General features: G+C 41.3%; 1 protein-coding gene and 1 long non-coding RNA gene across 2 annotated transcripts; both read right to left on the bottom strand.

Moving 5' to 3' along the window:
• Positions 1-225: 225 nt before the first annotated feature.
• On the bottom strand, positions 226-2,397 carry LOC147272951 (2-methylpropanoate--CoA ligase CCL4-like). The gene has a single exon (XM_086228677.1). It carries the CDS (start codon positions 2,320-2,322, stop codon positions 664-666), a length of 1,659 nt encoding a protein of 552 aa, XP_086084803.1. The 5' UTR covers positions 2,323-2,397; the 3' UTR covers positions 226-663.
• A 1,695-nt stretch (positions 2,398-4,092) lies between these two features.
• On the bottom strand, positions 4,093-10,250 carry LOC147272950 (uncharacterized). Its single transcript, XR_015119821.1, has 2 exons — positions 10,195-10,250; positions 4,093-4,651 (listed from the first exon to the last, which is right to left on the bottom strand). It is a non-coding gene; the product is annotated as an uncharacterized LOC147272950 (long non-coding RNA).
• Positions 10,251-12,681: the final 2,431 nt, after the last annotated feature.

Here is a 12,681-nt window from a genome sequence, read left to right as displayed (position 1 = left end):
TGTGCTTCTTGGGCATTGTGGGCTTGCAGCTCTAATGGGCCTCGAACATGCTTTGGGTTTTTTACTTTGGGCTTGAGCTACACTTGAATTGAGCATTCTTCCTTGCCACGTGACTTATTTGAACAAATGGGTACAAACATTAAGCAATACATCCAAAATTAATTAATAAGGCTAGTTAAAGCAACGAACTGAGCAATACATCCAAAATTTTCAAATTTACAAAAGACAAGTACTGGATCTCACCATAGTCCATATCTCCTTTGGTTAAAAACCAAAAATACATGGACAATATGGGCATTTAATTGTATGAAAGTATTTCTGGTTAACATTCCTGTATTAAATTTTCTTTTTATATTTAATGGCACATGCGTCCCAATATCTTTTAAATTATTCAAGGTGTACGCAACTAATATTATATCACTTAGGCCCGCCCTAATACCAAAAAAAAATATTATATCACTTAGAAAAGATATGCATGTCCCCATCAATTATTTTAGTATTTCACGGCATCCCATGGCCATTGAGAAATGAAGGCATCCAAGTAAACGCACTGTATATGCTACGACTCTCTGGCTCCCTGCCTCCAGCAAGTCTTATTTTTTCTTAATATTTTTTTCTTACTATCCCTAATTAATTAATTTGACTGACCACTGGATGTAAATTTTACATCCGACTCAGCCTGGACTCACCCAAACCTTTGGCAATCTCCCTGAGCAGAAACTTCTGAATCTTCCCGGTGGAAGTCTTGGGTAGCTCCTCCTTAAACACCACCGTCTTGGGCACCATGAAATGCGGCAGCTTATCCCTGCAGTACTCCATCACATCCTTCTCCGTCGGCTTCTTCGTAGACAATCCCTCTTTCAAGCTCACAAACGCACACGGCGTCTCCCCCCAAAACTCATCGGGTCGGGCCACCACAGCCGCTTCATTGATTGCCGGGTGGGTATACAGCACCGACTCGACCTCCACGCTGCTCAAATTCTCTCCCCCACTTATAATCACATCCTTGGATCGATCCTTGATCTCAAGATACCCATCTTCGTGCATCACCCCCACATCCCCTGTATAAAACCACCCATTTTGTCTCAGACATTTCGCTGTGCTTTCTGGGTCCTTTAGATACCCAAGCATCACACACCCACCTCTCAAAACCACCTCACCCAATGACGACCCATCGCGTTTCACGCCGACTCCTGACTCCGGGTCCACCACATCGATCTGTGTCATCGCCACCGTCCTCACCCCTTGCCTCGCCTTCAGCCTTGCCCTCTCCGCCGCCGGCAACCGGTTCCACTCCGGCTTCCACGCGCACGACACCACCAGCCCCGCCGTTTCGGTCAACCCGTACCCGTGACTCACCACGAAGCCCAGCGACTCGGTCCGCAACAGAACCGCCGCGGGCGGCGGAGCTCCGGCCGTCAGGATGTGAACCGAGTTCTTGAGCGGTTCGTTGGTGGGTGAATTGGTCAGCATGTTGAGGACTACAGGGGCTCCGCACATGTGTGTAACATGGTGTTTTGTGATCAAGTTGTGGATGATTGGTGCGTCGAATTTGCGGAGGCAGATGTTGGTCCCACCCAAGGCCGCGATCCCCCACGGAAAGCTCCACCCGTTCGCGTGGAACATCGGTAGGGTCCACAAGTAGACTGGCTGTTTGGGTACGGCCCAGTCGATCAGAGAATTGAGGGTGACGATGAAAATCCCTCTGTGGCAGTGAACCACCCCCTTCGGAGATGACGTCGTTCCGGAAGTGTAGTTTAATACCATTGGTTCCCACTCGTTCTCTGGTAGGACCCACTTGAAGTCTGGATCGCCTGTCTCCACCATTTGCTCGTACCTGCAAACGAAATCAGGCGATGATGGTGCTGTAGGTGCAGCTGCATCGTCGGCGATGAGGACGAGGAGAGGGGTTGGGGTGTTGGGTGGGAAGAGAGAGATGGCTTCGAGGATGAGAGCGTGTGACAGGTGGTCAACGAAGATGAGTTTTGATTCGCTGTGGCGCAGGAGCACGGAGACGGTGCGGGTGTCGAGGCGGGTGTTGATGGTGTTGAGAATGGCACCGGACATGGGGACGGCGAAGTGGAGTTCGTACATGGCGGGGATGTTGGGGGCGAGAACAGACACCACGTGGCCCCTCTTGATGCCGAGAGATGAGATGGAGGAAGCGACGCGGAGGCATCGACGGTGGGTCTGCGTCCACGTGTAGGTAGTGTTTTCGTAAATAACAGAAGGGCAGTCACCGTAGACTGTGGCGGCTCTTTGTAGGAAGCCGATGGGGGTTAGAGGAGAGGAGTTTGCAGGGGTTGGCTTCAGCTCTTCCATTTTCTTCTCGAATAATCTCACACTTCCTAAGTTCCTCGAAATGTGTTTTGATCAGTACGTTTTTTACTTTATTAGTTCTTAGGATAATGCAAAAGTGATATTGTGATAAGGTCCACAGAGAAATATATTTTAAATTATCAAAATCCAAATTAAAGAAACTTTGGTTTCAGACCATAAAAAAGAAAAAGAGTAGACTTTGATTTCGTCGAAGTTATGAAAGTGCCTAAAATGATTTCGTTGCTATCTACTCTGCCCCTTCCTCTTTCAATCATTTTTCTTGGCAGATTTGGCAACTGTCTATTAGGCATTCTTGATAAAAATAATTTAAAAAGAGACTAAGGGCTTGTTTGGGAATGTTTATGTAGGAAGCACTTTTGTTAGAAAGACTAGGCTTGTTTGGCAGTGCTTTTAGAAGGTTTAAAAACGCTTTCAAATAGTCAAAAACGATTTGCTTATGTTGGCAAAAAAAAAAATAAGAAGCGCTAATCTAAAAGCGCTTTTGAATTCTAAAAGCATTTTTGAATTCTAAAAGCACTTAGAAGCGCTTTCGGGTGAAGCCTTCACCTGGTAGGTGCTTCCGTATGAAGCGCTTCTAAAGATATTAACAAAAAGCACTTGAATTATTTTCAAAAAAATCTATGAATTTCTAACATAAACGCTTCTAGTGAAAGCAATACCGAAAAAAAACGCTTTCTACATAAGCACTCACAAATAAGTCTAAAATTTTGTTGAAAAAAATTCAAGTGTTTCTTGTGACTGTACTTGGAAGCGTTTCCTGAAGAAGTACCTAAAAGCGCTTTATATTATTTTGCCAAATATATATATATATAATAAAATAAAAAATAAAAAAATAAAAAAAAGCATTTTTGAGTATTGAAAGCACTACCAAACAAGCCCTAATATCCATAGGCATTCGTCCGTTATTTGAGAGTTCTCGATCCCTTCCTACCAACAAAAAATAAAGAGTTCTCGATCTCTCTCAAATAAAAAATATATATATATATATATGTTAGCTTTGGATTCTTTTTTTTTTTTTTTTTTTAATGTTTTAGATCTGGATTCCACTAGTACACTTTCGACAAAAAAGATTCCACTAGTACTGCACTTTTTAATCATGTGCTGCAGCTCTTTTATAATTAAAGGAGGAAAGACATTTTTTGTTGCGCCAATTTGTATTTTCATTCCTGTAATTTCATCTTATTTGCATTCTTCATCTGATAATTTCATTTCATTAGCACTTCAAACCGTAAAATCAACATATTTTCATCCATCCATTTATTTGTTTGTTTTTATTTAAAATGACCTTCGGGTTATTAAAGAGCACACTTTCATGTTGGCGTGAGTTGTAATTTTGGTAACCGTCAGTTGCATTCTATATATTTGACCAATTGTATAGCACATCGTCCAAGAGTGGTATGTTGGGTATTCATGTCTCATTGCATGCATATGGTGTGGAATATTTTGTCTTGATCGATCTCTTTAAAGGAGATAAAGATTCTTCCTAGTTAAATGAATGGCCATGCCATTGATACTCTTGCTCAAGTTCTTTTGTGGAAGGGTGGTCTCGGTTATCAACATGGTACAGGTCATGGAATTGGGTCTTTTCTAAATATTTGTGATAGAGCCTCCTTCTCTCTGATACACCAAGATATTAAATAAAAGAAAATAACAACAAAACATAAAAGATGGAGAGAGCATAAGAGAGAGTAGAGAGAATTCCGAGTTCTATTCTTCTCATTAGACTGTTTATTTATAGGCTTACAAATGATAGAAACAGGTAATGATCTAATGCCCATAAATCATAAGTTACAAATCACTAAATGTGATCATTAGAGCATATGTTACAAATCATTCAAATGTGTAACTTATGGACATTATGATGGTCATCCATATTAATCCATATATTTATAACACTCATTCCTATATGTCCACCAATCAATGATAGTTGCCTCATTAAATCCTTGCTTGGAAAGCCGAGTGGGAAAAAACCAAAGCGAAGGAAAAAGAGTACAACATCATGAATCATTGATATGGTGTTGGATGAGCTTATGTTGCCTCGTTAAAACCTTGTTAAGAAAAATTCGGTGGGACAAAAACCCAATCGAAGGAAAAAAAAAAATACAACACACATATATCCATAATAGTATCCTTCTTGATGCTCCCCCTGACAAGGATCTTCCCCTGATGATTGCATGCTTCAATTCACTACAACAAAAAACCCTTTCCACAAAGTTTTAACGTCATGGAAGGGTTTTCATGGCGTTTTCTAGGCGCCGCGAACCACGTCCTAGATACCGGTGCCATGGAAAAGGTGGCCCTACTACGGCACCTGAAAAACGCTATCTTAAACAATTTCTATGATGTTGAAAAATTATCATCATTCCACACTTGTTATGGCGTTTGATTCGTGTCATGTAAATTCTTTCCATGACGTTAATGAATTGTCATTGAAAATGGTTAACTTTTAATGACTTTCAGTACATGTCATCTAAATAATTTACATGGCATGGCTCAACGCCATTGAAAGGGTACAATTTATATGGCGTTTGAGCAGTGTCATGCAAAACCTTTCCATGACGTTATCTCAATGTCATTTAAAATGGCTAACTTTAGATGACTTTCAGTAGCTGTCATCTAATTGTGTTTACATAGCATGATTCAAACGCCATTGAAAGGACTGGGCCTACAATGACACTTGAAAAATGTCATGTTAAAGCGTTTCAATGACGTGTGTTAAACGTCATGAAAATCCTTTCTATGGCATTGTTTACATTGCCATTGAAAAATTTTAACATTAGATGACCTAAATCATCTAATTCTGCCATGTTTGAAATGTCATTGCTTTTGGTGACTTTACAGGGATGCCATGGAATATTGGGTGTATTTGAAAAAAATAATAATATACTAATCAATTTTTATCAAATGCATGTATTATGGCAATCTAAAGTCAAACCAATAAGAATGACAATACCAAATTAGAATTCACATTAAAGGCAACCAAATTGTTCAAGGTTTTCCACCATTACAACAAAAGGATAATTATATAGTAATGAAATTCTAATACATATAATGAAATGTCGTTTAATAATATAGACATTGTTTCTAGCTAGTACATATACCACTAGAAACTTAAAGAGGAAACTACAGATTTGGTCTACTTATTTTATAGGAAAAATTATATCAAAATGACTAATAATATACCCCATTTTTTAGTTAAGGACTCGCATTTCACTTTGATTCAATTAAGAACTAGTATTAACCAAGTATTTCAATTAAGGATATTCTGTCACTTCCGTTAATATTTCCGTTAAAAACTGATCATGTGACCTGTACATGACCAGTTTGCAAGGGCAAAAAAGTATTTTAATTTTTTTTATTATTAAATGTATAAATAATTAATAATTAAATAAAAAATGAAAAATTGAAAAAAAAAAAAAAAAAAAAAACTGAGAGCCCAGCAAGGCAGCAACCCAGCCACTCCCCACTCTCCACCCACCACCCCCTCCCCCTCCCCCCACTCATCCCCTCCCTCCGACCCCACCACCACTGACCAGCCACCACCCACCCTCTCTCTTTTCTCTTTCTCTTTCTCTCTCTCTCTCTCTCTCTCTCTCTCTCTCTCTCTCTTGTCCCTTTCATTTTTTTCTCCTTCTGCTTCTGAATCTTCCCTGTTGAGAAAGAGGGGTGGGTAGACTTCCCCCTCCCAATCTAGCCTCAGCCCCATCCCCTCCCCGGCCCGCCCAACCTAGCCCTACCATGACTCACCCAGCCCCAACCTTGCCTCGACTCGCCCAGCCCAAGCTCAGCCCACCCCACACCCGAGCCTCACCAAGACCCCATCCCCACTCCGGCCGGTGATGATCGATCCCCCTCCCCTACGCCGGCGACGCCCCCCCACCCGAGCCTCAGCTCCTGATCGAAGAGACAGTGATAGTGAGCAGAGAGAAATGAGAGAGGAGAGAGGGAAATAGAGAGGAGAGATAGGGAAAGACGAAAGAGAAAAAAGGAGAGAGGAGAGAGGGAATGAGAGGAAGGGAGGCCTGGCCAGAGTTGCTATCTGGGAAAAGATGGTGTGGGCGGTAGGTGGTGGCTGACTGGGTTGTTGTTGTTGTTTTTTTTTTTTTTTCCTTCAGTTTTTTCAGTTTTTTATTTAATTATTAATTATTTATACATTTAATAAATAAAAATAATATGAAAATACTTTTTTGCCCTTGCAAACTGGTCATGTGCAGGTCACATGATTAGTTTTTAACGGAAATACTAACGGAAGTGACAAAATATCCTTAATTGAAATACTTGGTTAATACTAGTTCTTAATTTAATCAAAGTGAAATGCGAGTCCTTAACTAAAAAATGGGGTATATTATTAGTCCTTTTGATATAATTTTTCATATTTTATACCTAGTTCAATTTTGATCAACGATCTTTTTTAAATTCTGTTTTGGTCCACTAAGTGTTTCATTTATTCAATAAAGGTCCAGATTTGTGACTTTAAATCCTTTGGGTTGTGTTTTCTTCAATTATAATTGAAGTATAAGTTATATTTCATCATTTCTTAGTCATAAAAACAAATTTGGAGTATTAGAATCTAAGAGAATTGAGATTGGGTGAAGTTTGAAAAATTAGCAGTTTTGGGTACCCTATTTTGGGGTCAATTATCTTGAGTTTTAGAACTCTAATTTAAATGATCTTTATATGGTTGTAAAGAAGAAATGCATAGCTTTAATACAAGTATATGTTTGCTGAATTTGGGTGAGATTTGATAGGGTAAAAGGCAGATCAAATTTGAGAAAACAAATCTGGACCTTTATTGAACAAGTAGAACAATTAGTGGACCAAAACAGAACTTAAAAAAAAATTGTAGACCAAAATTGAACTAGGTATAAAATAACTGGACTAAATCTGTAATTTCCTCAAACTTAAAATATTGTCTCAAAATGCACATATCCTCAAAAGCCAACCTATTAGTGGTAATTTGAGTGAGGATGATTCTATCCAAAAAGTATCACTACTTGTGAAGGTCATTCCTAATTCCACTCTTTGCTTCTTGATTTGCAGTGACAATGATAACAACAAGTGTAAGCAAATAGGCTTTTGGATGAAAATAAATCATGCACATCAAGTCACTGGCCATGTGTATGTATGAAAAGCTAAATCCCCAGTTGATATAAACTCTGATCAAACTCAAAGCAAAGCTTTAATTAATCAAAACTAGCAAATTATACAAGGATGTTGCAGAGGACAAAAATGATGAGGTTGGAATCTGCCAGCAAAACAGATAAATTTGGGACTTCCCAGGCCTAGAATCCATTCTCAACTAACCACTAGAGATGAGGCAACGCACATCTAAATTCTCAACTCTCAAAACAGAAAAATTTGGGACTTCTCAGGCCTACTTTCTTTTCTCAATTCTCAACAAGCGGAAGATCACTGTAACTCGGATTTGGATAATTTTCTGCTAAAAAATGGAAACCTTAGGATTTGCCTGAGATGAGATCACACGAGGAAATGGAGAAAAAAGAGTAGGCAAATTTTGAAATTGGTAAAGCAAATGTTCCAAAAACGAGGTATACTCACCTAAGTGCACCTCGAAAAACCAAAGGGCGCCATAATTGCTAAACCGGCGCTAACTGATGTTTTCCTCCCTACGCCAATCCACGCAAGATGCGTGTCAACGCAGGGAGAAAAATGGGGCATTTGTGGAACCAAATTTCAATGGATCAGCCTAAGTCATGCTCTGGGCCGAGACTTAACTCTCTGGCTCTTAAAAGCTTATGTTCAAAGCCCAAGGAGTGAATTAAGGATCAAGGCCCAGAGCATTAATCAAGTCACGTGTGTTAATCAATCCTCTATACACACTGTAACACCCCGAACCTCGGGCCCATGAAATTACTGAACATCAAACTGTTAAATCTGTTTTCTCTTATTAATAAACTTACTCAACCTTCCAACTTTTCGAACTTCAAACCTCATACTAAGTCTCAAACTTCCAACTTTCCTGAACTTGCTGAGGAGCAGAGAGACGATGACAGTGCAGGGGACATTTCTCAAAACTTTCTCAAACATTTTCATGGCTCAAATAAAATACATTTATGAAATCACTTGAAAATCATTTTATTTCTCAAACTGGCTTCTCAAACCTTCTGTAAATCACCATTCCTCACCCGGGCAGTGTGGGATCACTCACTTCTCCTCACCTGGTAGCTCGCCACTGCCTCGCGCAGCCGCCCACTCAGGGTCTTGGCCCCTGGGTCTTGCAATTCACACACTTCCGGCCGAGTCTAGCTCTGATACCATTATGTAACACCCCGAACCTCGGGCCCATGAAATTACTGAACATCAAACTGTTAAATCTGTTTTCTCTTACTTTTGAGCCATGCACAACAACATAAGTAAATATAATTCTGTCAAAAAAACATTTTAAACAAACCACTGAGTAAAAACAATTAAATAAATCACTCTAGGTCCCACTGCCTCGTCTTCTCCCCACTGCTTCCTCAGCCTGCTTAACCTGCAAAACACCATCCTACACCACATCCATGGTGTACCGGGTTATACGACAAACCCGGTAAGCTCACTAGAGGTCGTATGAGTGAAATGACATAATAATAATTATCCTCAATAATTTTCTCAATCCCCAAACTCAAAAATAATCCACAAAATATCCATAATTACTTAATCACAAAACATTCCACCACCAATCATCCAAGCATCAAGATAATCAAAAACTCCTCATATGCACATCAAATCTCATCAATAATAATAATAATACATTTTGGCAAATCAATTGCCTAATCGTTAACTATTAACCTCAACATCAATCCCAAACATTCACATCCTAATTAATAACCTCACGGCATAATCACCCTCGCTTCCCTTCTTAAGCTTCAAGCCTAAACCTTACCAAGTTCTAACCAGCCCAAGTCCTAACGAACAAAAGCCATACAAGCACACAAAGCAACAAAACGAACTATCTAATTTCACTCACACCGCTCTTTGAAATCCTCCAGCTTTAAAACTATTTCCAAAATCTCTTCTTTCAAATCCATTTTCTAAAGAACAGAAATTCATTAATAAAACTTCCCCAAAATAATACCAAAACCTTTTCCGAAATTGATTCCTACTCACGACCCCTTCCTCACTTGTTTGTCATTCCTACTCACAGTTTATTGTATGATAATTTCTTAATCCTCACTTAATCCTTTAGTCTCAACTTTCGTCAATTCGTTCTCATGGTCTGAACCCTATACTTGGCTTCCTCTAACATAAAGCATCAAATCACGCAAAACAGACAATTCATCTACGGTACTCAACAATATAACTAGATAAGTTTCACTCACAATTTAACTACGTAAAAGACCGAAATACCCTTCACGGTGCCATTGCTCGGATACCAAATCCGACAGCATAACGGCATCGGGAATGAGATTTCCCGAGCCCATGTACCTGTTAAGACCAGACAACCAATATTTAAATATTCAGGGTTCACAATTTGGCCGTTCAATGACCAAAATGGGCGGTAACCACCACGCATGGTGGCTGCCCAGCCCCAACTACACACAACACTCACCAACACGTACATAGACCCTGGGGTTGGTCTCTAGAAGTCCTGGGGAGGCTGATTAACAAGAAAAATCACCCATCTCGTCGCCACAAGTGGCGGAGCCGTCGGTGGCAGCGGCGGCACAAACCTAGAAATATCCAAATTCAACTCCAAACAATCCTAATCATATAATAGAACCTTCAATTGCACATAAACATCACAAATTTGAGTCCGATTTCAAGATATTCAAAATAGACATAAACCCTAAAATCGAATTTCTAAAATCTCAAAATTGAACATCAACACCTTAGGGGAAAGATTACCCGTACCTAGAGGATCGATTTTGTCAACTGGACCGACGGCCAAAAGTCGCCGGAAACGCCGGAATCGACGGCGGAAGCCGGCGGCTGTCTTGACTTCCCGCTCTCATTGCTCTGTCGTGGAGCCTCATATGGACGAACGGAGACCATAGTTGAACTCACCATGACGAGGGCAACAAAGCCCAGTAGGTCCGGTGTCGCGTCTTGGCCGGAAAAATCAGCTCTACGGCGGTGGCTTCGTTTTCTGTTTTACGTTGTTGCGGCGTCGAGAGGTGACGGCGGGGTACGAGACCGGGCTGGGGAGGACGGCGACGACGAGACGAGTCTGCCGGTACCCGTCGCTGGTCGTGGCGTGGCCGGAAAAGCGAGATCGCCGGAGGAGACCGTCGGTATGTTCTGCGTCGATTCGTCGCGGTGGTGGCTCCGGTGGGTGATCTGCGGCCATGGGAAGGAAGAGGGGATGTAACGACCCGACCCAAAGTTGACTTTTAAAACTAAGGGACTTTCGTCTTTGACCTTGGGTCCGTTTGATAGATCTCCAGCCTACGAGTTCGTAGACACGAAGCACGTATAAAACAGAGTTATAGTTTGAGAGATACGAGCATTTGAAGGGAAGGGCAATTTTGTAATTTAGTAGGAGTGGGTTTTAAATACCCAAAATCCAGAAATTTCTGGACACTCTCTCTCCTCTCTCCTCGTTGGTTTTCTCTCTCTCGGCTGGCTCTCTCTCCCCCCCCGGTGATCTCTCTCCTCGACCCTCGGTCGTTCGGCGCCGGATTTCAGTGATCCGACCGGCGTTGGACTCGCCTCCACGCCGCCGACCTCCCAGTGGGGTCCGATTAGCCAACCAAGCCGCAACGGCGGCGCAGCGACGCTGTTTCTGAACGAAGCTTTCGACGGCGACTCAATTTTTCCGGCGAGTTCGAGGCCGACGACCATTTGGGTTCTCTTCCCCAGGCTCCAGCGAGTCCAGCAGCGTCACCCCCTTGCTCCGGTGATCGCTCACGGCGGCGAATCGACGATGCAAAAGCCGGCGGCTTCCGCCGTCGATTCCGGCGACTTTTGGCCATCGGTCCAGTTGACAAAATCGATCCTCTAGGTACGGGTAATCTTTCCCCTAAGGTGTTGTTGTTCAATTTTGAGAAATTGAATATTGATTTTAGGGTGTTTGTTATATTTCGGATTTCTTGAAATTGGACTTGAATTTGAGTGGATTTTGTGCAATTGAAGGTTTTATTATGCAATTAGGATTAATTGGAGTTGAATTTGGGTGTTCGTAGGTTTGTGCCGCCCCTGCCACCGTCGGCTTCGCCACTCGTGGCGGCGGGTTGGATGGTTTCTTGTATTTTTCCACTTCCTTAGAGTTCTAGTAGCTTAATTTTAGGTTCGGTGACTATCTGAGATTATTTTTGTGTGTTGTTTATGGCCGGGCAGCCACCGTATGTGGTGGTTGGCCGCTTGTTTCGGTTGTTTAACAGCTAGTTAAAGAATCTATTGTATATTGTTGGTTGTCTGGTCTTAACAGGTACATGGGCTCGGGAAATTTCATTCCCGATGCCGTTATGCTGCCGGATTTGGTATCCGAGCAATGGCACCGTGAAGGGTATTTCGGTCTTTTACGTAGTTAAATTGTGAGTGAAACTTATTTGGTAATTCTATTGAGTACTGTAGATGAATTGTTTGTTTTATGGAGTTGCCGATTTGCGTTAGAGGGGACTAGGTGTAGAATTTGAATTAGGAGAATGAATTGACGAAGATTTGAGGCTAAGAAATTAGTTGGAAATTTATAGAGTTGCCCTGGGGTTAAGTACTGATTTGATGAGAAATGTCTATTTTCGAGGATCAAGGAATGATGAATATTTGCTGAATTAGAGAAGAAATATTTGTTGTTGAGGTATATAAGTGAGGATTAAGCAATTATTATACAGTAGATTGTGAGTAGGGATGACAAACAAGTGAGGGGGCGTGAGTAGGAAATCAGTTTCGGAGAAGGTTTCGGTGTAGCTCGGGGTAGACTATGAGTAGTTCTTTGGTTTTTCGAAATGTTTTGCACGTTTTATAATCCAACTCTTTTCTTGATTTAATTGAGTATGGACAGTTTCTGGAAATGGTTTTTGGTATTATTTTGGGGAAGTTTTATTAATGAATTTCTGTCCTTTAGAAAATGATTTTGATCGAGCAGCTTTCACAATTTGAGAATAATTTTATTTAAGCGAATTTATGGAAAGATTTAAATTTCAGTTTTGATCTGGAGGAGTAGTTTTTGAGAGGTGGTTGATTGAGATACACAGAAGCGGTTTCAAACCGCCATACTAGTACCCCCTTCAGCAGGTATATATTGCTCTGCACTCGCCTAGAGATGACTCGGCAGTGTATGACCAGCACTCGCTCTGCACTTGCCTAGTTGGCAGTGTACGACCAGCACTCGCTCTGCACTTGCCTAATTGGCGGTGTATGACCAGCATGACATTTGCTCTGCACTTGCCTAGTAGGCGG

Source organism: Dryas octopetala, unplaced genomic scaffold (genome assembly GCF_963921425.1).
Source record: "Dryas octopetala unplaced genomic scaffold, drDryOcto1.1 SCAFFOLD_78, whole genome shotgun sequence".
Lineage (NCBI taxonomy): Eukaryota > Viridiplantae > Streptophyta > Magnoliopsida > Rosales > Rosaceae > Dryas > Dryas octopetala.
The sequence above is the reverse complement of the archived record's forward strand: the minus strand, read 5'-3'. Positions and strand labels throughout refer to the sequence as shown.

Bases quoted from the DNA above. Each gene is read 5' to 3' on its own strand.
- LOC147272951 (XM_086228677.1), bottom strand. From the start codon at position 2,322: ATGGAAGAGCTGAAGCCAACCCCTGCAAACTCCTCTCCTCTAACCCCC.